The 24,074-nt window shown below is 41.6% G+C and overlaps 1 protein-coding gene across 2 annotated transcripts in view; it reads right to left on the bottom strand.

Annotated features, from left to right (window-relative positions):
* Positions 1 to 24,074, bottom strand: part of LOC141117455 (CD48 antigen-like) — a 91,983-nt gene that overhangs the window by 13,137 nt on the left and 54,772 nt on the right. Inside the window, exons 3-4 of one of the 2 annotated variants that reach the window (XM_073610327.1) lie at positions 15,971 to 16,237; positions 10,678 to 10,711 (exon numbers count right to left, since the gene is read on the bottom strand). In XM_073610327.1, coding sequence (XP_073466428.1) covers positions 10,678 to 10,711; positions 15,971 to 16,237 — 301 coding nt within the window. The remainder of the gene's footprint in view (positions 1 to 10,677; positions 10,712 to 15,970; positions 16,238 to 24,074) is intronic. The other variant, XR_012237151.1, reaches the window with a different exon arrangement.

The following is a 24,074-nucleotide window of genomic DNA, read 5'->3' as shown; positions in this document are numbered from 1 at the left end:
CCCATGATTGCTTAATTGTTTTGGGAGGCTTTAAAATGTCACTGACCAACAATGTTATAGGATTGTTTATGATAGGGGTTTAAAGAGGAAGTAAACCCTGATGGGTTTTACTTCCTGTCATTCCCTGCAAAGTAAAAGCATAATGGGCTAGTATGCATTGCATACCAGCCCATTATGTGGCCCTTACCTGCAATCTAAGCCCACGCTGTCCCCACTGGTGGAAGCATCCTTCTTCCCTATTCCTTCCATAGGGCGCGGACCCTGGCTCTGTGACTGGCCCTTAGTTGGAATGGCGGCGCCTGCACCCGATCCAATGGACCGACACCGTGGGCTCCCTGGACAGGTAAGTGTCCTTATTAAAAGTCATCAGCTACAGTGTTTGTAGCTGCTGACTTTTAAAAAAAGATTTTTGTGGCTGGAACACCGCTTTAAGGGGTTTAAGTGCTACTGGCCACCAAATATTAAGGGATTGTTTTTTTTCTTTGGGGGGGTAAAGTGTTTTGGGTTTTTTTCATTCATACAGTACATTGCAATTTCAACTTCTTCAGCTTTTATTTTCACTACTAACGGAAGACTTGCACAAGGCTTCAGTAGGCAACTTTTAAAGGCTAAGCCCACCTCAGTCGATATTTTAACCACCTCAATGTATATATATTTCTTCCTTTCGATAAAAGTGTGGCAAAAAATTAGACCTTGGGGTTGGGGTTTTTATTATTGTCCTGTCATTTTATATGTTCACTATACAGTAACTGTTTTTTTTCACCAAAGTTTGTCTTTTTTTTCTTTACACAGTAAAAAAAACAATGGTTATTAAATACCCCCAAAAGAAAGTTCGATCTGTATCAAAAATTATTTTAAAAATCAGTTGGGTACAATGTTGATAGACCAAGTAATTATCACAACACTGAAAACCGAAAGGTGGTCTAGACAGGAAAGCTGGAAATGTAACATGCTGACCTGAAGTGGTTTAAGCAAAAAGTCCTAATTAGGAATACAAAAAAAAAAAGGGTGATTAACCACAATTTAGCAATCAAAGCTCCTAATAAAGAGTTTTTGGTTAAGTAAAGAACACAAATACATGGTTCAGGACTATAGAGTTTAAGAATGAGAGGGAGGAAACAAACTTAGTTTTCTCAAAGCTTAATAATATTTGCACTGGGTCCTGGTGCCCAGATAGTTTGTAGAGCTTCGGGTGGGATGAGGCCTCTATTCATAGGTCCACATCCTATTTGGTAGCCAGACTTCATTATTAGTCTCTGCTGTTGGAGACTGCTGCTGAGTAAAAAAGCTGAATGCTGACAGAACACTAAAAAAAGGTATATGTGCTGCCTAAATGTTTTGGGGGCACCTTGTTAGTTAGGAACTTATTAAAGTTTAGTACGTAGCTCACAGGGGCGTGAGGAGGGGGTGGCTAGGGGTGGCTGAAGCCCCAAATGTGACTCCGAAAAGCCCTGAATCTCAGCCATTTATTTTAAAATTATTAGCCCCGAGTGAGTCCCCTATGAAAGTGCGGCGCCGCACTGCGCATGAGCGAGGATGAGAGGCGGGACATGTGAGGTCATGATAGATGGCACACACCGACGTGATGACGCGTCACGCACGGCCGGCCCCTACCTTCATAAAGTGGCGGCCGGCAGGAGTCAAAGCACGCGCTAACATCGTCACAGGCAGCAAGCACGCAGCGGCGCAGCCAGACTGACTCAAGGTCGGAGGAGGTCCCGGAGATGGAGAGTCGGCCACCGTCGCAGCGCACTTGATCTGGACCAGCCACCGCGCCTGCCTTCCGGACTCAGGACAGGAGGACCAGCGTGTGACCAGGCCAGGGCAGGCCAAGCAGCAACAAGGTGACACTGACTGACCTGACTGCTGACTAGCTGAGTGAGGAGCGAAGGTGAGGCGGGGCGAGGGTCGCGAGTCGAGGCAGTGGCACTGCCTGGCACTTAGTCTGCAGCCCGGCAGCAGCCAGGCCTACGCGTCATGGGCCACGCCGCCCACGCGGCACCACGCACCACGCACTTGACTTGAAGTTGAGGTGAGGACACCAGATGCAGATAGGCAGAAGTTCAGAACAAGAACAATGAACTGAATGCCGAAGTTGCACTCACTGACTATGGCCTTGTGGAAAAGCCACGCACTTGAGTATTTGATCAGGCGGCGGCAGGCCCTGTCTGGACTAATCTCTCAGCAATCATCATACCTGCTGCCAGTGGTGGGCGGACGGTGGACCGTGTGGTCATCATGCTTCATGAGATGGGCGCAGTAGCGCACAACTAGAGGTAACTATATGCAATTGCATGCATGGAGAAAATGCTTATGTCTGATCACAATCACATTGATGTTAAAACAAAATCTATAGTCTAATTTAAATCACATTCACAGACTGTGTTTATTAAAATAATTTTGTAAAATTGAATGTTGGTTTTATCTAAGTCTTTATAGTCTGAAATAAATTAGAACATTACCTACCTAGATTACAGTCATACAGTACCGTAACCATTTATTATATATAATATATACTTCAATAATTCCACAAAGGAAATGAGGACAACTTGGCAAGCGACATTTTTTTGTATGTATTAATCACAATTTAACGCTTGGAAATGCTGACAACCAGAAAATATATTTTTATACTGTATATTGCTTTTGTCTTTTTCTAATAGTATTTTATGTGCACCATACAATCAACATCAAAGTATATTTTTTGGAATGGCACCGAAACGCATGTCAACGAATATGCAACAACAAAACAGGTAAAAATCTTTCTCTCCTTCTCCTCTCTTTTCTCCTCTTTCTCCTCTCTGTTTCTCCTCTCTCTTTCACCTCTCTCTTTCTCCTCTCTCTCTCAACTTTCTCCTCTCTTTCTCCTCTTTTTCTCCTTTTATCTCCTCTTTCTCTTTATCTCCTCTTTCTCCTCTTTCTCCTCTCTTTCTCCCTTTATCTCCTCTTTCTCTTTTCTCTTTCTCCTCTGTTTCTCTCTCTCTTTCTCTTTCTCTCTTTCGCCTCTTTTTCTTCTCCCCTTTTTCTCCCGTGTTGGACTATGTATGGTTCAGGTGGCGCCGTCGGATTGCTCCTGGTGTTACATAATAATATGAGTCGAGCAAGCATGGTGGTGGGAGTGCCAGTGGGAGTGGGACCCTATTTACTTTGTACATGCCCATTGGAGGTTTCATGTAGTTTAGAGCAAGCACCGTTAGCACTACTTATTGCTAGCCTAGCACATTCACTTTTACATATATACTATTAATATTTTGAGGCCAACACAGCCCTGCCCTACTGCCTGTTATGTTTCTAACATGATTCACGTTACAGATAATAAATTGCTGATGCTATCAATACCTTGCCAATGCCATTGATTCATTTAGGCTATAATAAAATGTATTTGTCAACTAGGAGAATTAAAAAACTCCAACCCTGTGTGTGGTTTGTATATTGCATAATGTTTTTGGCCAAACACAATGCAGCTGTTGACAGCTTTCCGCTTTCCCTTCATTAGAAGTTGGTCAGGCTGAGTTGATGGGCACCGGTGAGGCTGAGCCTTAATGGAAGAGACACCAAATAGGCAAAAACCCCCTACGACAACAGGTAAGTAGACAAAAAATTTTAAATAAAAAATAGATTTTCCAAAAAATGACACTTCATTTACAATTTTCAATAGTCTTGCCATAAAGATTTAAAGTTTTTCAATAAAAGTAATCTGGAGCATGGAGACCGTCTGTCAGAAGGGTTTATTAATTTAAAAATCTGTCATGTGAGGTCACGGTGTTGACACTACCAGTAGAAAAGTTTCTAACAATCCCTAAGTTTCAACTGACACCGTCTCATTTATTTAAAGGCTCACTGTAGGACAGTGATTTTGACTCTTGGTCCCCCAGATGTTTTGGAACGACATTTCCCACGATGCTTGAATACACTTCAGAGTATGCGCATCATGGGAAATGTAGTTCCAAAACATCTGGGGTGCCAAGCTTCTGCATCACTAGTGCTCTAGCATCATAATAACCCTATACTGGTTATGTTTAGAGTACACATTTAAATGATCACTGAATTACATCTACATAACCACTTTTTAGTGCTTTTTGCATATTTGCACTACAGAACGTGTTCCATAGGAAACCTTGTTAAATGAACTGTAATGCAAATCTTCAAAAAGCACTATAAATGCAAAGGTGTGAATATTCCAGCCTTACACACACTGCTTGTCTTCATGAGCAGAGCAGTAAAATTCTGCTTCTTGGAATTGGAGCACCAGCTGAACAGCCGGGAGCCCACAGTTACAATGCCGGCGCCGCTGAACGGAGGGGGAGACAAGCGGGGCTTCGATCCCCGCATCGCTGGACCCTGGGACAGGTAAATGTCCGATTATTAAAAGTCAGCAGCTGCAGTATTTGTAGCTGCTGACTTTTATTTTTTATTTTTTTAAATGGGAACCCCTCTTTAACATGGTTTCCTGTAGTAGTTGACATCTGTGCATTTTATGGAAAGGGCCAGGCCGCCATGGACTTTTTTCTGGTTTTTGGTTACAGAGAATTAAATGGATCAAAACAAGCATGTATTTAAAAGCGCAAAATGCACCTGCCATATGAAAACTGTAACCATAGCAGGTTTGAATAAGGCCTTGACGAATGAATGCCTACATATCACAAAATTTATATCCACCCTTGAGAGCTCAAAGACCTGAAACAGTGTGGGCCATGTTTCGGTAGATAAAAAATGTGTCAAACGATTTTCAATTTTCCAGTGGGATGTTGCCAGCGCACTCTTGCAACCACTGCTGCAGCCTGTAGTGAATAGTGGGTGTATATGTTTTATATACAAGAAGAAACTAATCTCACTAACAATAAATGCACATATTAATTTAAAAGACGATTTAAACATGGATAAAAAAAAAATATATACCAAGTTCAGGAAAGCGAACTCTGAATTCGAAATAATTTCTTCATAGGATATGGATATCAGATTTTTTTTCAGCAAAAAAGGGTCAAACGCAGCAGGAGAAGCTGAGCCTGAGTTTCAGGAAGAAGCCGTGAACACGGATCCAATTTCAGAATGTAATGACAGTATTTTACTTGCAGAAGAAGGCACTTCTAGTACCACAACAGATACAGAAGTGGGTGATGGATCCATTGATATGACTGCAGTTTGTGATGTTACTGATCTAGGAGATGTGGATAGTGGTTCTATGCAGCCTAAACTAAAGCAATATCCCTATGAAATAATTGGTTCAAAGCGATCATTCCAATTTCACTGGTTTGAAAAATATAATTGGCTAGAATATTCATGTAAAAAAAATACTGCATTTTGTTCTTGTCGAAATTTTGCCCCAAAAGGCAAGAGGCAATTAACCACACAAGGTTTTAAAAATTGGAAACGTGCTTTAGATTTCTTTAAGGAGCATGAAAGAAGTGCTCTTCAAATTTCTAGCATGTTGGCATGGGCAGCTTGTAAAGATGCTAAAGTGCGTGGAAATGTTGTAGAACAAATAGAAAAAGCTACTGAACTCCAAATTCGAGAAAGGCGAGTGTATCTAAAACGAATAGTTGTAACCACAGTGCTTCTTGCCAAGCAGGGCATAACATTTCAAAGTCATTTAGAAGGAGAAGGAAGCCTAAATAGAGACAATTTTAAAGAGTGCTTAAATTATTTACGTAAATTAGATCCTTTCCATCAAAAGTACAAGCCTCCAGGCAATGCTACGTATACTTCACCTTCATCACAAAATGATATCATACAGTGCTGTTCAGAAGAAGTAACAAGTACAATTGTTAGCCAGTTAAAGAAATCTGGAATGTATGCCATAATGGCAGACGAAGCAAGGGATAAAAGAAAAGAGCAACTTGCTATCTGTGTACGCTACGTTGAACCTGACACGAGTGCTGTAAAAGAAAATTTCCTGGGGTTTTGTGAACTGAAAGATTTAAGTGCAAATTCAATAACAGAATCTTCACTCTTGCGAAAGATCATTTAGTGCTTTGAGATGTCTTCATACATGGTTCAGAGGTACAATGGGGCAATCGAAGCTTCATCATCTTGCAGTTCTTTCCATTGAAAAGGGTGTTTTGGAATCTTTGTCTGATGAATGTGTAATTGATCATTTTGGTAACAAACAATCAAGAAGGCATACCTTGGTTCTCTCAAGAGATTAACCATTACAAGCACTTCAGCTGCCTCAGTAAATTTAAGTCGCTCCTGAAACTGTAATATTCTAAACTATACCTATAGTAGGGTAGTTCAAGAATAACAATTATTGGTGGTTGGCTTTTTGGGATGCTATGTACAGTATCTCACAAAATAAGTACCCACACACCTCACATTTTTGTAAATATTTTATTATAGCTTATCATGTGACAACACTGAAGAAATTTCACTTTGCTACAATGTAAAGTAAAAGTAATGAGTATACAGCTTGTATAACAGTGTAAATTTGCTGTCCCCTCAAAATAACTCAACACACAGCCAATAATGTCTAAACCGCTGGAAACAAAATGAGTTTACCCCTAAGTGCAGATGTCAACATTGTGTCCAAAGTCTTAATATTTTGTGTGGTCACCAATTTCTCGCACTGCCTTAACCCTCTTGTGCATGGGAGTTCACCGGAGCTTCAAGGTTGCTACTGGAGTCCTCTTCCACTCCTCCATGATGACATCACGGAGCTGGTAAATATTGGAGACCTTGCGCTCCTCCACTTGCCGTTTGAGGATGCCCCACAGATGCTTAATAGGGTTAAGGTTAGGAGATATGCTTGGCCAGTTCATCACCTTTAAACTTATAAGTCTATTTCCCAAAGACAACCCTTGGATATGACGCTGAGAATGTGCACTCAACTTCTTTGGTCAACCATTGGCGAGGCCTGATCTTAGTGTAACCTGTCCTGCTAGTTGCTAAACCGTTGTATGGTCTTGGCCACCATGCTTCGGCTCAGTTTCAGGTTTTCGGCAATCTTGGAGTCAAGGCCATCTTTATAGAGATCCTCAGTTTTTTCCCATGAGGTGCCACCGTGGCATGTATTTAGATCTTCCAGTATGAGAGCGATAACATAACACCAAGTTTCACACCTGGGACTTTGTTGTAACACTAACGACTAACGAATCACATGAAACTGGGAGGAAGAATGGCTTATTGTGCCCAATTTGGACATTTTCACTTGGGGGTATACTCTTGCCAGCGGTTTAGACATTAATGGCTGTATGTTGAGTTATTTTGAGGGGACAGCAAATTTCCACTGTTATACAAGCTGTACACTCACAAATTGTAGCAAAGTGGCATTTCTTCAGTGTTGTCAGATGAAAAGATAGAATAAAATATTTACAAAAATGTGAGGGGGTGAACTCACTTTTGTGAGATGCTATATGTACTCCTTTATTGCAAAATTATTTCCTACAGTAATACAATATCTGAACAAGTACAATTGTTAGTGAATTTAATTGAGAATGTATGCCATAGTAGCAGACAAAGCAAGGAAGGGATAAAAGAAGGCACCAACTTCGTATCTGTGCAAGCAATGTTCAACCTGACACAAGTGCTGTCAAATCTTTCAGTTCACAAAATCCCAGGAAATGTTCTAAGTGCAGATCCAATAACAGAATCTTCAAAAAAGATTCTCTGGCGTGTCACTTGTGTAGACAATCTCTTCTCTCTCTTGCTCAGACATCAAAAATTAGTTACTGAAAATGGAAAATTGTAATACTATACTACAGTTTAAAAATGATGGCACTTTACAGTACAGATTGTTTACTATATGGTTAACGAGTTATAATCAATGTTGCCAACCTACCAGATTGAAATTTGAGTCACAGTGACCCACTCTCTGCATGCCAGGTGGTCCCTTCAGTCCACTCCCGACTTGCCTTCCTTCCCGTTCCACAGACCCACACATAAGGCTCCGGCTGCTCTGTTCCCTTGCACTATGACGTCACGTGACACACTGCCGGCACAGTCCGAACATACTGTAGCAGGCACTCGGATGGTCTCGGCCAAGCGTCACAGCCATATTTTTTACTGGCAACATTTTTCTTTCACTGGCATTTACTGGCAGAAGAAAAAGTGCCGATTTTTTACTGGCTGCCAGTAAAAATACTGGCGGTTGGCAATACTTCTTGTAATATTTGTAGTTTTACTACAACAAATTGTTTGCACTTTTATTTTAAGTTTTAAACTGCTGTATTTTCAACTCATGAAGCACCTTGCACTTTTTTTTTTGTTTTTCAAGAAACTCCAAATTGTACTGAACAAAAATACAAATGGCAAAGATCAAGCTATGGCTACTAGTACTACAGTCGAGTTGGAGAATTTCTCCATATTGGTTATTTTTACCTCCATTTTGCATTTTGATCTTTGCTATCGTTTGGAGTTTATTGAATAAACCACTGTTATGTGTTAAATGAGTGTCTTAAATATCGACTAAGAAACCCATGCCATGTTTAGGGTATTCTCTCCTTCCAGTATACCTCTATGAGTCTGACCCTAAAAGTGGGATAGTTCTATCTACACTCTTAACCTCCCTGGCGGTATGATTATTTAGGATTTTAGGTGCTGAAAGCAGTACAATTATTTTGCATGGAAATTTGGCGTTTTATATTGTAGGTCTGTAATTCTTAACAATAACACACTTAAATCTGTCCAAACAAGAGTCTAGTAGATATCCCAGGTATGATGAGGTTTGAAACATAAAAACATAAATTATAATATAATAAATAAATAAATATAAATAATTAAAAAAAATAATAACATCATAATAATAATATAATACATTTCCCCACGATTCACTATCGCTCAATTCTGCAAGTGTTCTAATTTACTATCGCTGTTTTCTAGCTGGTCTAAAGGGACACTTTTTGGTTGCTATGGACAATCTCCAGTTTCCAGGCAGAAAGAACAGTATATATCACATAAAACTGCATGCAGGGCATGGGCCAAAGCACTGGGGACAAAAGGGATGTGAAATAATTTCAAACAGTAATGTAATCTGTAATGGAGCCTGGCATGGAGAGGCTTCGAAGGAGGGAATGGAGCCTGGCATGGAGAGGCTTCGAAGGAGGACGGAGCCCGCAGACACAGCGGGGGACATCGCAGGATCCCGGGGACAAGGTAAGTAAAGCCGCAACAGGATCCTGTAATGTAATCCCGAGTGTGGCTCGGGGTTACCGCTAATGGGACTGAAATTTAACCCCGAGCCACACTCGGGAAAACCGTCAGGGAGGCTACAAGGTATACTATAGGCACCAAAATAAATTTAGCTTAATGAACCAATTTTATTGTATTAATCATACCCCTGCAAACCTGCATTCTGTCTCACTGCTCAATTCTCTGCCATTTAGCAGCTAAATAACTGATTGTTTTATGTTTTTGTTTTTCAGCCTAGTCATAACCCTGCCTTGTGTAACTAACACAGCCTCCTTAAAATTTGCATGCTCTGTGCATAGTAACCAATCAGCTTCCAGGTGGTATTGTGAAAGCTGAACTGAACAAGCTGAAGTTAGAAGCTGATTGGCTACCATGCACAGCTGCACCACCAGATTTTGCACTCTACTGTTTTGTGTTTAAAATGTATCATCTGACTCCTGCACTGTAATTTGCCTGTAGGAGCCACCTCCTGTATGTGCTTAAGGTTCAATTTACAGATTAAAAACTTCTACAGTGAGCAAATTTTGATGGGAAAATTAACCCCTTTTTTCATGGCTGTGTCAGTCACATCCTGGGGAGGGGGTGAAACTAGGGCTGCCTGCATCCATTCCATGGACAGAAACAAAAGTGATTCAATGCCTAAATGGCAGAGAAACTAAAGGTGTATGGTCTATACACAAACTGATTGAGCTAGTTTTGTTGTCGATTACCTGTGGTATCCCTTCTAGTAGTGAATTGATGTGTGTAAGCTGCATTTTATGGGTAGTTTTGGAATTTTATATTTAAACAGATGTGTATTTCAGATCAGTGAGTACCTTGCACTTTTAAGTAGTGAATTGATATGTGTAACCTGCATCTGTTTGTATTGGATGTTGATAACTTTGTTTTAAGTATAATAAAAATACAACTTATTAAGAAATTTTGTATGCATATTTTTTACTTGAGAGTCTGACTTTACGCTTCTGCCAATGTGTTTTGGTGTGTGCATTGCACAAAGGGGGTGTGTGTGCGCAATGCCCATGCATATATTCTATTTTGCTCCCTGAATAAGATTACTACTGACTTAAACATAGGTTTATATAATACTCATCTTGGTGAGGTCAGTGTACGTCAGTTAGACAGGTCAGTGTAGTGTATGTATGTCAGGTAGGTAAGGTGCGGTCAGTGTATGTATGTCTCTACTGTCCGTCAGTGTATGTATGTCAGGTAGGTGAGGTCAGTGTAATGGTCAGTGTGTCAGGTAGGTGAGTTTAGTGCCCATCATTGATGGGCAGCACTGGTAAGCCAGGCAGCAACCAGAAAGTTAGCTTACCGACACGACCACCCCGGATCCCCCCACGGTGCCACCATCGGCCTTTAGGCTGAAGCCCCTGGTCTTTTTGACACCTAGCAATGCCCCTGTTAGCTCAGATGGGCGGTTGTTTTGTTTGTTTTATGTCACAGAATTGGTCTATAAAATCCTCCTGCACTGAAATTTTATTAGTTTGCCATTGTGTGGATCTGAGTCCCATAGCTCTTATTATTCAGGTTCTTTACTTTTTTTAAACAAAGGCTCACCTCTTGTACATTTTTCTGGAATCCTCCATTGGACCTGGATAGGAGAAGAATTACAACAAACTTCACAGATCACATTATCTCTGTAGCTTCATGAATGACTTGATAGTGAGATCAAGTTTACACAAGTCCAATTCCTATCATGTCCTTCCCTACAGATCATTTTACCTTTGTGGCATATTCCAGAGATATTCCATGTCAATTGAGTGATATTACAGCTCACATTTACTGCACAAGCCAGCTGAATGGTGTCAGAAGGAGGCAGTGAAGAAGCCAACAGTGTTACAGGGCTGTTGGCTACTGTTGGGAGCTAAAGGCAAAGTTGAAATACATATGTATGCATTTATTTACTGTCTAATTAAATGTTATTCTGTTCAGACAGCTTTCTAATTTAAACACTCCTGCCACCAAAAAAACAAATCAGATTCCCAGCCGAGGAGGCTGCGTTTTTTCAAATGCAGAGGCCGGGCGTGACGTCATAACATCGTTCCCGGCCTCCGAATGATCATAGAGACTCCGGGGACCATCTGGCCCACCGGAAATTTCTATGGTCAACATCCGATGCCGATTGGTTCCTTCTCCAGTTTGCCAATCGCAGGGGTGAGCCTGGAGAGCACCAGAGGGTGGCGGGGCGGTGTAAGAATGATCAAGCGGCTGAACGATCAAGCCGCTATCATTGTTCTTATGGTGTAGGGAATCGCCAGCCCTAAAAGAAGATATTTGAATGATGCCTGTAGATGCAGGCATCATTCAGATATCACCGCTCAAACCTGACGACGTCATATGACGTTGGGCGGGTGGGAAGCGGTTAAGCCAAATACATTACAATCTTTTACAAATCTTCTATAGATTTTCCCATGGCCTACTGGAGTGAATATCTATACATTAAACAGATTGTCTAGGTAGTCCCTCACGCTACGCAGTTGTTGATAAACCTAATGGAGATGATACAGAAATTGTACAGTCATAATGAACCTGTGTGGCTAGCTTCAGTCTAAAAAATGTTCTTTACCACCAGCTATATAATAGCCACAGTTCACAGCAACTACATAAGTGTGCAATGACTAAATTCTTATGTCACTGATGCCCACAGCTCTATGCTCCAATGGTCCACCTTTAGTGATCTATATCTGCTTCTCACTCAGACAAGGCCACTCTCTTGTCCTACATCCACCATTCTCAACTAGGGTTCCGTAGAACCTTAGGGTTCCCCTTGAGATTCCTAATGGGTTCCTTGAGCAATGATGAACTGATATCCCACTTACACTAACCTTCATCATAAGGGGGCAATCTTCTAACCATGAATGTAAGGGCTTTTGGTCAGAAAATGCAACCGTGTGTATGCTCCATCGGACTTTTGCAGAGGGAATTCCTGTTAGCAAAAGACTGAGAGCAGGTTCTCTATTTTTCGGTTGGAAAAAGTTCTGATTGGAAATTCCGATCGTCTGTAGCAATTCCGACACGCAAAATTCCTGCGCATGCTCGGAAACAATTCGACGCATGCTCACAAGCATTGAACTTCATTTTCTCGGCTCGTTGTAGTGTTGTGCGTCACCGCGTTCTTGACGGTCGAAAGTTCAGCGAACTTTTTGTGACCGTGTGTATGCAAGCCAAGCTTGAGCGGAATTCCGTCAGAAAAACCATCCAAGATTTTTCAGATGGAAATTCCGCTCGTGTATGCGGCATTACACTTAAAGGGGTTGTAAAGGTTTTTTTTTATTTTTTTATTTTTAAATAACAAACATGTTATACTATGGTTTGCAAGGTTTTTGCACAAAGTGGCCCTGATCCTCCTCTTCTGGGGTCCCCCAGCAATGCTCCTGGTTTCGCCCCGCATTGAGTGCCACCATGGAGAGCCGCTTTCCAAGGGGGTGCTCCTGAGTCCTGCTCCTGCGTCCATTGACACAGACAGCAGGTCTCGCCCCCGCCCCCCGGCTTCCCGTGTCACTGGATTTTATGGATAGCAGCGGGAGCCAATGGCTATCAATCTGTCCAATGAGGACCAGAGATAGCGGCTTGAGCTGCTGGGCTCATTCTCTTCGCTGGAAATATCAGGTTCAGATAAGTAAAAGTGGGGCTCTGGGGGCTGCTGCAGCACAGAAGGTTTTTCACATAGAATGCATTAATCACTTCAGCCCCGGAAGATTTGGTTGCTGAATGACTGGGCCATTTTTTGCAATTTGGCACTGCGTCGCTTTAACTGACAATTGCGCAGTCATGCAGCGCTGTACCCAAACAAAATTGATGTCTTTTTTTCCCACAAATAGAGCTTTCTTTTGGTGGTATTTGATCGCCTCTGCGGTTTTTATTTTTTGCGCTATAAACAAAAAAAGAGCGACAATTTTGAAAAAAAACACGACATTTTGTACTTTCTGCTATAAAAAATATCCCCATTTTATCAGTTTAGGCCGATATGTGTTCTTCTACATATTTTTGGTACAAAAAAAATCGCAATAAGCATATATTGATTGATTTGCGCAAAAGTTATAGCGCCTACAAAATAGGGGATCGATTTATAGCATTTTTATTATTATTATTATTTTTTTTTTACTAGTAATGGCGGCGGTCTGCGATTTGTATTGGGACTGCGACATTATGGCGGACACATCGGACACTTTTGACACATTTTGGGACCATTGGCATTTATACAGCGATCAGTGCTATAAAAATGCACTGATTACTGTAAAAATGTCACTAGTAGGGAAGGGGTTAACAATAGGGGGCTATCAAGGGGTTAACTGTGTTCCCTGTGTGTGTTTCTAACTGAAGAGGGAGGGGACTGACTAGAGGAAGTGACAGATTGTGATTCCTAGCTATTAGGAACACACGATCTGTCACTTCTCACAGAGCAGAACAGGGATTTGTGTGTTTACACACACACTTCTGTGTTCTGCCTCTCGTGCCCGCGATCGCTCATGGCCAGTGGTCATCGCGTCCGTCAGCCACGAGCATCGGCACCCCTGCAGTGCAGTGGGCGCATGCGCCTGCTATCCCGATCACACGAGCCTATGTATAGCTACGACGGCTCGTGGGATCGTGCCGACCTGCCACAGTAAAATTACGGCGACTGGTCGGCAAGCGGTTAAGGTGAAAAACCTCTTTAACTACTTCCTGCCCAGCCTATAGCAGATTGACGGCTGGAAAGTGGTTCAGTTATCCTGACTAGGCGTCATATGACGTGCAGCAGGATAACATGTCGGCGTGCACCTGTGGGGGTGTGCAGCGCGGCGATTGCGAGTGTGGCGTGTCAGTCTGACACGCTGCATCTCCGATCATGGTAAGAAGCCCTTGACAGAGGCTTCTTACCACGTGATCAGACCAATCAGAGGGGGATCTGTGCTGATAATCAGCACATTGATTATCAGCACAGCCCCATCTGATGTGCCACCACAGCTGCTAAAACGTGCCCATAAGCTGCCAGTCAGTGCCCCACAAAAAAATGGATGACAATGCCCCTCACAGTGACAATTAGTGCCCAGCAGTAAAACCTGTCAGTACCTCAACATCAGTGCTGCCCATCAGTGCCACCTGTCAGTGCCAATCAGTGCTGCCTGTTAGTGCCCGTTACAGCCACCAGTCAGTGCCCATCACAGAAGACCGTCTGTACCCATCAGTGCCACTTATAAGTGCCCATCCGCGCTGCCTATCAGTGCCCATCAGTGCTGCATATCAGTGCCGCCTACTGGTGCCCATCAGTGCTGCATATCGGTGCCCATCAATTCTATATATCAGTGCCTCCTCACCAGTACCCATCAGTGCTACCTTATCAGTGCCAACTCATCAGTGCCCATCAGTGGTACCTCATCAGTGCCCGTCAGTGAAGGAGAAAACAAAATGTTATAACCCAAACAAAGAAAAATGTTGGTCTTTTTTAGTTTGTTTAGCAAAGAATAAAAACCGCAGAGGTGATCAAATACCACCAAAAGAAAGCTCTATTTGTGGGAACAAAATGATAAAAATTTTGTTTGGGTACAGTGTAGCATGACCGCGCAATTGTCATTCAAAATGCGACAGCGCTGAAAGCTGAAAATTGTCCTGAGCAGGAAGGGGCAAAGTTCCTGGTTTTGAAGTGGTTAAAGTTCTAACACTAATCTCTCTAGCCCTGAAAAGAAAAAATCAGTACACAGACCTTTTTGGAAGCCGCTCAGAACTGTTCTCCAGCGGCGAAAGCTCTGATCCCATGCTGAGCTGTCAGCCGCGCTTCGCTGTGTAGAAGGGTGCAGAGGACACGTCTGTCAATGGAAGCCCCATAGTAATTCTATGGGTGCAGGGCCGTCTTTAAGGCAAGGCAAAAGGGGCAGCTGCCCTGGGCCCTGCCATTTTTGTGGGGCCCAAAGCAGCTGCTTCATACTTGCCAACTATCCCAGTTTAAATTCCCTCATCCCTCGAGGTTTTAGTCCCATGCTGTGTCTCAATAACTCAGTGTGAAGTGCTGCTACTAATGCTGCCCAGCTCTGCCCTACTGTTGTATACAGATGACTCACCTGACAGACTCAGTGTTTACATGTAAATTACCGGCATTCATATGTAAATAGTGACGACATTCATATGTAAATAACCTCGGCTGGCAGCATTGATATGTATCATGCCCCCCTGAGGTCATATCCACAGTAACCTCTAGCAACCAATCAACAAGCAGAAATCATTTGCTGTAACCTCTAACAACTTATCAGTGAGCCGTAATGTGTGCTGTAACCTCTAGCAACCAGTCAGTGAACGGTAATGATACACTGTAACCTCTGGCAACCAATCGCAATAGCTGCCTGATCTGATTCAGTAAGCTGATTTTGTGTCTAGCTGCTATTTATTTTATGTCTCAGAGCAGGTGGAGAGTGAAACTGCATCGAGGGGGGGCCCCAAGAAAAGTTTTGCCCAGGGTCCAATCAATATTAAAGACGGCCCTGTATGGGTGACATCACTTCCCATTCATTTCACAGCCGTTGTAGACCGTGTCCTTTGCAGAGCTTCCGCCGCTGAAGATCGGGTCGGATCGCTTGCAGAAAAGGTATGTATACTGATTTTTTCTTTTCATGGCTAGAGAGGTTAGTGTTAGAATGTTGGTGGCTATAGATGCAGGGATTTTAGTTTTAGCCTGGACTTCCACTTTAAGCTAATGCACTATGAACTATAGGTTTGGCATATGTGTTATTTGAATAGACTGCCTAATACACTCAAAAAGGTGTATACACTATTTTATGTAATGTGGTGCACCATGATGCATGCCAGTGCATCACCATGTGTGGTGGTGCACTGCAATGCTGCTGCATTGGTATGCCATTAAGAATGAATGTCCTACCTTGTGCATTACACCTTTCTTGTTTGGAGACATTCTTCCAGTCAGCAGGATTGTGTACTATACACTGGAACTTCATGTCCCAGGAGTAGTTCAGTGATATGTGGATTGTGTCTCCACTATCTTCATAGACAGAGTCAGTGTGCTTGTATATCCAGTTATAGTTCAATGGTGATGAGTTTGTTGGTACAGAACAATGAAGAGTCACATTACACCAGTGACTGGTCCTCTCCTCCATTACAATCATTATCGATGGGTCTGGGACAGGCTCTGGAATCACAGAACAGGGAAATTCAAGTTATACCATATTATTAATAGTAATAGTAATATTTGAACAGTGAAAATGTGCCAGAACTAATTATTTGTTAAATACAATATACTGTTTCTAATGTTTAGTTTTTTAAATGGTTTTATAGTAAAAACATAAAAGAGATCAGCTTTGATATAAATAATGGTAATAAAGTATTTATGTACTTTGGAGCAGCCATATTTGCTCATTGCATAGTCAGCTTTGTATCCTGCTCTGCAGTGCTACACGGTGATTGTGCTTTACTGCTCCTTCCCACAATGCAAGTCTATTGGGTCAATTCACTAAACTTTATCGCATGTGATAACAGTATCATATGTTGCACTGCCCCCTTTGGGGGTTGCTTAGAATTGCATGTTCTTCTGCGCAGTCTTGACCCTGTGAGCTTTTCAGCCCTCCTGACAATCTAGGTTCAGACATGTTGCATATACCTTTAAAAAACACACTGATACAATGCAGCTTGTTTTAGGTCTCAGATTTACTTAATCAAGAGAAAAGTCTTAACCACTTCAATACAGGGCACTTCCTGCCCAGGCCAATTTTCAGCTTTGGGGTGTACACAGCACTGATATCAGATAATTGTACCCATTTTTATGAAAAATCAGTTCCATTCTGTTCTATGCTTGACATAGACGATAGAACCTTGTGTCCACACTCATATTCATTCGTGGACAGGATGTATGGGCTGTTGTAGACCAAATTAAATACAATTTACTGGGCCATGTGAAACTTTGGATAGATTTGTCACAAATTTTAGGAGTTCTAGAGGCAAATGATAGTTGCTTAGACTTAATGCTGTACAGTGGAAGATAAAATGTTCATGTGTTTAAAAAAATTAACTAAATTGGTGTAGTTTTGTTTCTAAACAGGTCCTTGTTTTAGATGTGATCTCTTGTTCCAATCAAAGCCACTAAAGGAATGTATGCCAGTAACTCTTGAAGACTGTCTTCTATCCATCTGTACATCTCTACTGAACTGACACTGCTGTAACATTTTTGGTAAATGTCTTCTGCTGCTATATCTTTAAACTTCTATATTTAATGCTAGCTCTATAACAACCACACTGCAATAGCAATATTACTGGTGATTGATTCTCAACCCCCATTTGGTTTGAGTGATCAAGAGAGGTAATTAGCTTTACAACCCTAGCCTGTGTCTGTAGCTGGTCTGACACTGGCCATCTCCTCTCCCATATTCAGGTGTCTCAAAATCAGACCCAATAATGACCAACTGTGAAATGCATGCCTGCTCAGTCTCCCTATAAATTTAAAGCAGCCTATGGGGTGGCGCAGACAGGGGCAAGGCGCAGACATCATGGCTCTGTCACGAGTGATGTGCAGTTTCACCGATGCAGTTTAACTAAAGCTGGATGAAGATACAACAAGAACTCTGCTCCCCTCTGCAAGACGACAAGCAAACCAGCTTTTGACATTTATTTTATATAAAGTCAGTTTCCCACTCTCTATCCACTAACATGCTCCTTATTCTCTTCCTTCTCACATGGGTGTCTTCTATCCTCAAATTATCTTTACTCTACCACTCCACTCTTCCCTGCAGCATGCACATATCACCCTCACTCCTACTCTCTCCCTACTATGGCACCCATCATCTCCTGCATTTGCTGCACCCACATGCTGACATAAACACCAGGGCCACTAGACATGTGCACTCATGCACATCCCACTCCCATCTTGCCTTCCTCGCCCTCCTTCTCGTAGTCTCAGGTGACATTTCCCCCAATCCTGGTCTGCCTTTTTCCAACTGCAAGCCACATATCCAATACCCTTCCCCCTCTAGCAACCACCGCAATCCACTCAGTTTAATTTCTATCCCCCTGCTTCCTCAAAGCAGCCCACCAATCTCATGTGCCCTTTGGAACGCCCGCTCCATCTGTAACAAGCTAACAACTGTACATGACCTCTTCATCTCTCATGGCTTTAACATACTCGCCATAACAGAAACCTGGCTTCAAAATTTGGACTCAGCTTCTCCTGCTGCCCTCTCCCATGGTGGTCTCCATTGGACTCACTCCCCCAGACCCAACAGACAGAAAGGAGGTGGAGTTGGCTTCCTTCTATCCCCACAAAGCACCTTCCAAGTCCTTCCTGTCCCTCCCTCTCTATCCCTCTCTTCTTTCGAGATGCACTGTATTCGTCTGTTTTCTCCCATTTTTCTGAGGATTGCAGCAATTTATCGGCCTCCAGGCCCGGTATCGCGCTTTCTTGATGACTTTGCTGCCTGGCTACCCTACTTTCTCTCCTCTGAAATCTTCACTATCATTCTTGGTGACTTCAACATTCCTGTCAATGTTAACAGCCCAACTACAGCTAAACTTCTTGACTTAACCTCATCTTTTGACCTAACCCAATGGACACATACTTCCACTCACTCCAATGATAATACCCTTGACCTTGTATTCTCCCATCTCTGCAACCCTGGCAACCTCACCAACACCCCCATTCCTCTCTCTGATCACAACCTCATTACTTTCACTGTATCCTTGCCTCCAACCACCCATCCCTCCAAGCAGCAAACAATTACTTGTAGAAACCTTCGTCACTTTAACCCTTCTTTTCTCTATTCTGCTACTGACCACCTATATGACATAATCTCTCCCCTGTCCTGTCCTGACCTGGCCACCTCTTCTACAACAGTTCACTCTCATCATCACTAGATGCACTTGCTCCTCTAACCACGCGCAGAATCAGGCCCCGACCGTTACAACCCTGGCAAACTGACAACACTAGAAATCTCAAGAGACATTGCCGTGCTCTTGAACGACTGTGGCGTAAAACCAAATGCCTGCAAGGCTTCACCCTATATAAATCTAACCTTCTAAAATACAATTCCTGCCTCCATGCTGCCAAACAAGCCTACTTTGTCTCTCTTATTTATTCCTTGTCATCCAGTCCCTGTCGGCTCTTCTCAACCTTTAACTCTCTGCTTCGTCCCCCACCCCCTCTACCCACTAACTCACTCACTGCCCAAGAGATTGTCAATCACTTCAAAGACAAGATTGATGCAATTCGTGAGGACACCTCCACTGTGCTTACATCTTCCCCACTCAACATACCTTGCCTAACAGCACATTCAACACTCTCCTCTTTTGAATTGGCTACTACTGAAGAGGTTACAAAACTTTTCTCAGATGCCCACTTAACCAAGTGTCCCTTGGATCCTGTTCCCTCATGACTACTACGGTGACCCTCTTCTTCTATTCTATGCTCCCTCACTCACATCTTCCATCTCTCCCTCTCTAGTGGCACCTTCCCCTCCCCTCTAAAACATGCGCAGATCACTCCCATACTTAAAAAGCCCTCACTGGACCCTACCAACCTGAACAACTTAAGACCCATCTCATTGCTCCCATTCACCTCTAAACTTCTGAAACGCTTAGTGTACAACCGTCTTAGCTCCTACCTCAATGAAAATAACCTTCTTGACCCTTTACAGTCTGGATTTCGCTCGCAGCACTCCACGGAAACTGCCTTACAAAAACTCACTAACGATTTACTAAATGCTAAAACCAACAGCCAGTACTCCATACTCTTACTACTTGACCTCTCTGCAACCTTTGATACTGTTGACCACCCGCTCCTTCTCAATAAACTACATTCCCTTGGCCTCCGAGATTCTGCTCTATCCTGGTTCTCTGCCTATTTATCACAGCACTCTTTCAGTGTCACCTACAACTCTGTCTCCTCCTCTCCATTGCCCCTTTCTGTGGGGGTCCCCCAAGGCTCTGTTCTTGGACCCCTTCTCTTCTCTATCCACACCTCCTCCCTTGGTCACTTGATAACCGCCCATGGTTTCCAATACCACTTATACACTGATGATACCCAAATCTATCTGTCTACTCCTCACCTCACTCCTTCAGTCTCCTCTTGCATTACTAACTTACTAACTGACATATCAGCATGGATGTCGCACCACTTCCTTAAACTAAATCTCTCTAAAACTGAGCTACTATCATTCCCCCCCCCCCGCCTGTGCCCCCCTCCATGACTTTTCCATCAAAATCAACAATGCAACCATCAGTCCCTCCCCTCACGCCAGGGTACTAGGTGTAATCCTAGACTCTGACTTGTCATTTCAGCCTTAAATCCAATCGTTGTCAAAAGTTTGTAGCATTCACCTCCGTAACATCTCTAAAATTCACCCCTTTTTAACAAATGAAACCACCAAGCTCTGCATTCACTCCCTGGTTATTTCTCGCCTTGACTATTGCAACTCCCTTCTCATTGGCCTGCCTCTCCATAGGCTATCCCCTCTTCAGTCGATCATGAATGCTGCTGCCAGACTTATCTACCTTACCAACTGCTCAATGTCTGCCAATCCTCTCCTCCAATTCCTACACTGGCTCCCAATCACCCAGCGAATTAAATTCAAAATACTAACCACAACATACAAAGCCATTCACAACTCTGCCCCAAGCTACATCACCAAACTTGTCTCCAAATATCACTCAAATCATCCTCTCGGCTCTTCTCAAGACCTCCTTCTCTCATGCTCTCTCATCTCCTCCTCCCATGCTTGTCTTCAGGATTTCTCCAGAGCCTCTTCCATCCTCTGGAACTCGCTACCTCCAACTGTCCAGCTATCCCCTACTCTTGCTACCTTCAGGCGATCCCTGAAAACTAATTTCTTCAGGAAAGCCTATCACGTCTCTAACTAATCTTTTACCACTTCCATCAGCTCATTCCCCACAGTTTCAACCTTTTGTAGCACCTGCCCCACCCTATTAGATTGTAAGCTCTTCTGAGCAGGGCCCTCTAATCCTCTTGTATTTTATTATATTATAACTGTATTGTCTCCCTTTTATATTGTAAAGAGCTGCGTAAACTGTTGGCGCTATATAAATCCTGTATAATAATAATAATAATAATCACTTGAGGCTGACCCCTTTTGCGGGTGTAGCTATGAAACACAGTAAAAAATAAGTTCCTATACTGTTTAAAATCCACTGTTCTCACCCTGCTCAGAACATGCTCAGTTGTGCTCTATTTTTTTTTTTTGCACTGATTAAATCTAGAGGCCAGTCTGCTGACAGCCTGAAATTCTACTGCTGCTCAAAGGTTCTGGGCTTCAGTAAAATGGTAGCATAATAATTAATGTGGAATGTATTTTTCTTGCTAATGAACATTATTTTTATCACATTTTTATGAGCAGAGTTCCACTATGAGAAAATCTTCAATCATTATAAACAAATAGTTTTATCATTTTTTGAGGAAAAAAAAAAAGTGGGGAGGTATAATGTAATGAGTATGACAATTCGCTAAGAATGTATAATATTGATGCTTTATAAGATATATTATGTTTATTATCTTGATATTTGCATGATGTGGGCCAAGAACTCTCATTTATATGTTGGGGGATACTTATAAAAACAAAAAAAAACAGCAAGATATATGTGTGTGTACAGATTTATTTAATATGTTTTATAATTCATGTTTTAAGACTTAGGAGATGTCAAAAAATAAACCATAGTAATTAAAATTAGGCTACTGACTTAGACAGTATAGCAGTGACTGACAGAAGAGACCCATGCTGACTGTTTTTGTATAATATTCTACAGTATAGTATGTGCGGGGATGGACAAAAAGTGAAATGCTTTTGGGTTTAGCAAACTTTGTGGGAGGACTATAGAATTAAACTAATGAAATGTCTGGACTGACTATATTGACCTATGACATGACCAGGGTAATAGTGACTGGTAGGTGGAGTCAAGGTTAAGAAATTATAAGAATTTTAAATTTATTGTATGGGAAATAGTATTGGCTAGAAACTAGGAAATAAAATGTAAAAAAATTATCTATATAAAGTACTTCATACTGAAAACGTACTAATAATGTTGAGGCATATTCTATGAGTATTGTATTATGATAAAACTATATAGATACATGTATATTATTTTAGCGGATGTTGTAGAAGTAAAAGGAACGCACTAAATTAAGTTATTAGATAACATGATAGTGTAGGAGCCATTGCTTTGTAAGTTGCCCTGAAATGCTTGCCAGGGGCCTATTGTATCCTGACACTGACTATTTTTTATTTTTTACAACTATAATTTTGAAGTGCATTTTATATCCAGACAAATATCGGGTGATTGCAGAAGACATGATGCAACTTGTTACAAATGTTAATTGCTACAAAGGATTTCATGCAATAAATTAGGAACTGGAAAATCTGAGACTTGTATCTTTGCAGAACAGGTATGCACTGAACGTGTGTACAGCATCCAAAGCAGCTTGTGCTATGATACTGGACCAGAAAATGATGATGAAGAAGGAGATCTCTCCAAAAATATCAAGCACTTGGCTAAGCTGAAAAGACCTATGCAGGAAAAGGCAGAGCCTTATGGGACCGAGTCTGCTGAATGGTCCCTGGAACCACATATTTGGCTTTCATTCACTAGCTAAATGGATTGTTCCTCTTCCCTGGTATCCTTCATGTGATGTTGCCGACTAACTGTTGTCTGTTGCAAGAAGTTTGTGGCAAGGATAATCACAATGCCACTGAAGATTGACAACTATGTCTTCCGTGCCTCATATGGAGAAGACTTTGCAGCTACAGAAGAAGATGCAGTGTGTTTTTGATTGAACTGATTTTTTTGTGGACCATTTTTGTGATAAGTGTCGGGTACATGGGGTCTCTGAATGGCATGTTGGTTGATATGTATTGTAATTGCTGTGAGGCTTATGCCTCAACGGGGGGGAAATGTAGTAGACTTTCATATTAACCAATATATTTTATGTTATTCATATTAATTTGCATATGTTTTATTGATAATATAATTATTATTCATATTATTATTATTATTTTTATTATTATTATTATTATTATTATATAGTAGTGGTCTTATCAATATTACTATTGAATAGTAAAACAATAGTTATTAATCTTTATTAATGTATACTATGTTATTCCATAAATATAGAGAAAATCTTAATTTTTAAATGTTAAATTTTAGATGAACTCTCTGCTTCATGCTAGTATTTTTTATGACAGTCACAAGTTTACTGGGTAAAAGTGTATTGGGATAGTTCATTTTTAGTTTTTAAGTTCACTAATTAGAAGGGAAACACTTTGACAGCAGTTGAACTACAGCCTGATAAGATAATATTCCTTAACCACTTGACCACTGGGCACTTAAACCCCCTTCCTATCCAGACCAATTTTCAGCTTTTGGTGCTCTCACATTTTGAATGACAATTACTCAGTCATGCACCACTGTATCTATATGAAATTTTTGTCCTTTTTTTCACACAAATAGAGCTTTCTTGTGGTGGTATTTAATCACCGCTGGGTTCTTTATTTTTGCGCTATAAAAGAAAAAAGCCCGAAAAATCTGTAAAAAAATACATTTTTCTTCATTTCTGTTATAATATTTTGCAAATTAGTAATTTTTCTTCATATATTTTGGCCAAAATTTATACCGCTACATATCTTTGGTAAAAATAACCCGGTGGATATTATTTGGTCTTTGTGAAAGTTATAGAGTCCAAAAGCTATGGTGCGAATATCTGAAAATTGATCATACCTGAAGTACTGACGGCCTATCTAATTTCTTGAGACCCTAACATGCCAGAAAAGTACAAATACCCCCCAAATGACCCCTTTTTGGAAAGAAGACATTCCAAGGTATTTAGAAAGATGCATGGTGAGTTTTTTGAAGTTGTCATTTTTTCCCACAATTCTTTGCAAAATCAAGTTTTTTTTTTTTTACTTTTTTTTTTCCACAAAATTGTCATATTAGCAGGTTATTTCTCACACACCGCATATGCATACCACAAATTACAC

This window comes from Aquarana catesbeiana, linkage group LG13 (genome assembly GCF_042186555.1).
Source record: "Aquarana catesbeiana isolate 2022-GZ linkage group LG13, ASM4218655v1, whole genome shotgun sequence".
In the NCBI taxonomy this organism is placed as follows: Eukaryota; Metazoa; Chordata; class Amphibia; order Anura; family Ranidae; genus Aquarana; species Aquarana catesbeiana.
The sequence above is the reverse complement of the archived record's forward strand: the minus strand, read 5'-3'. Positions and strand labels throughout refer to the sequence as shown.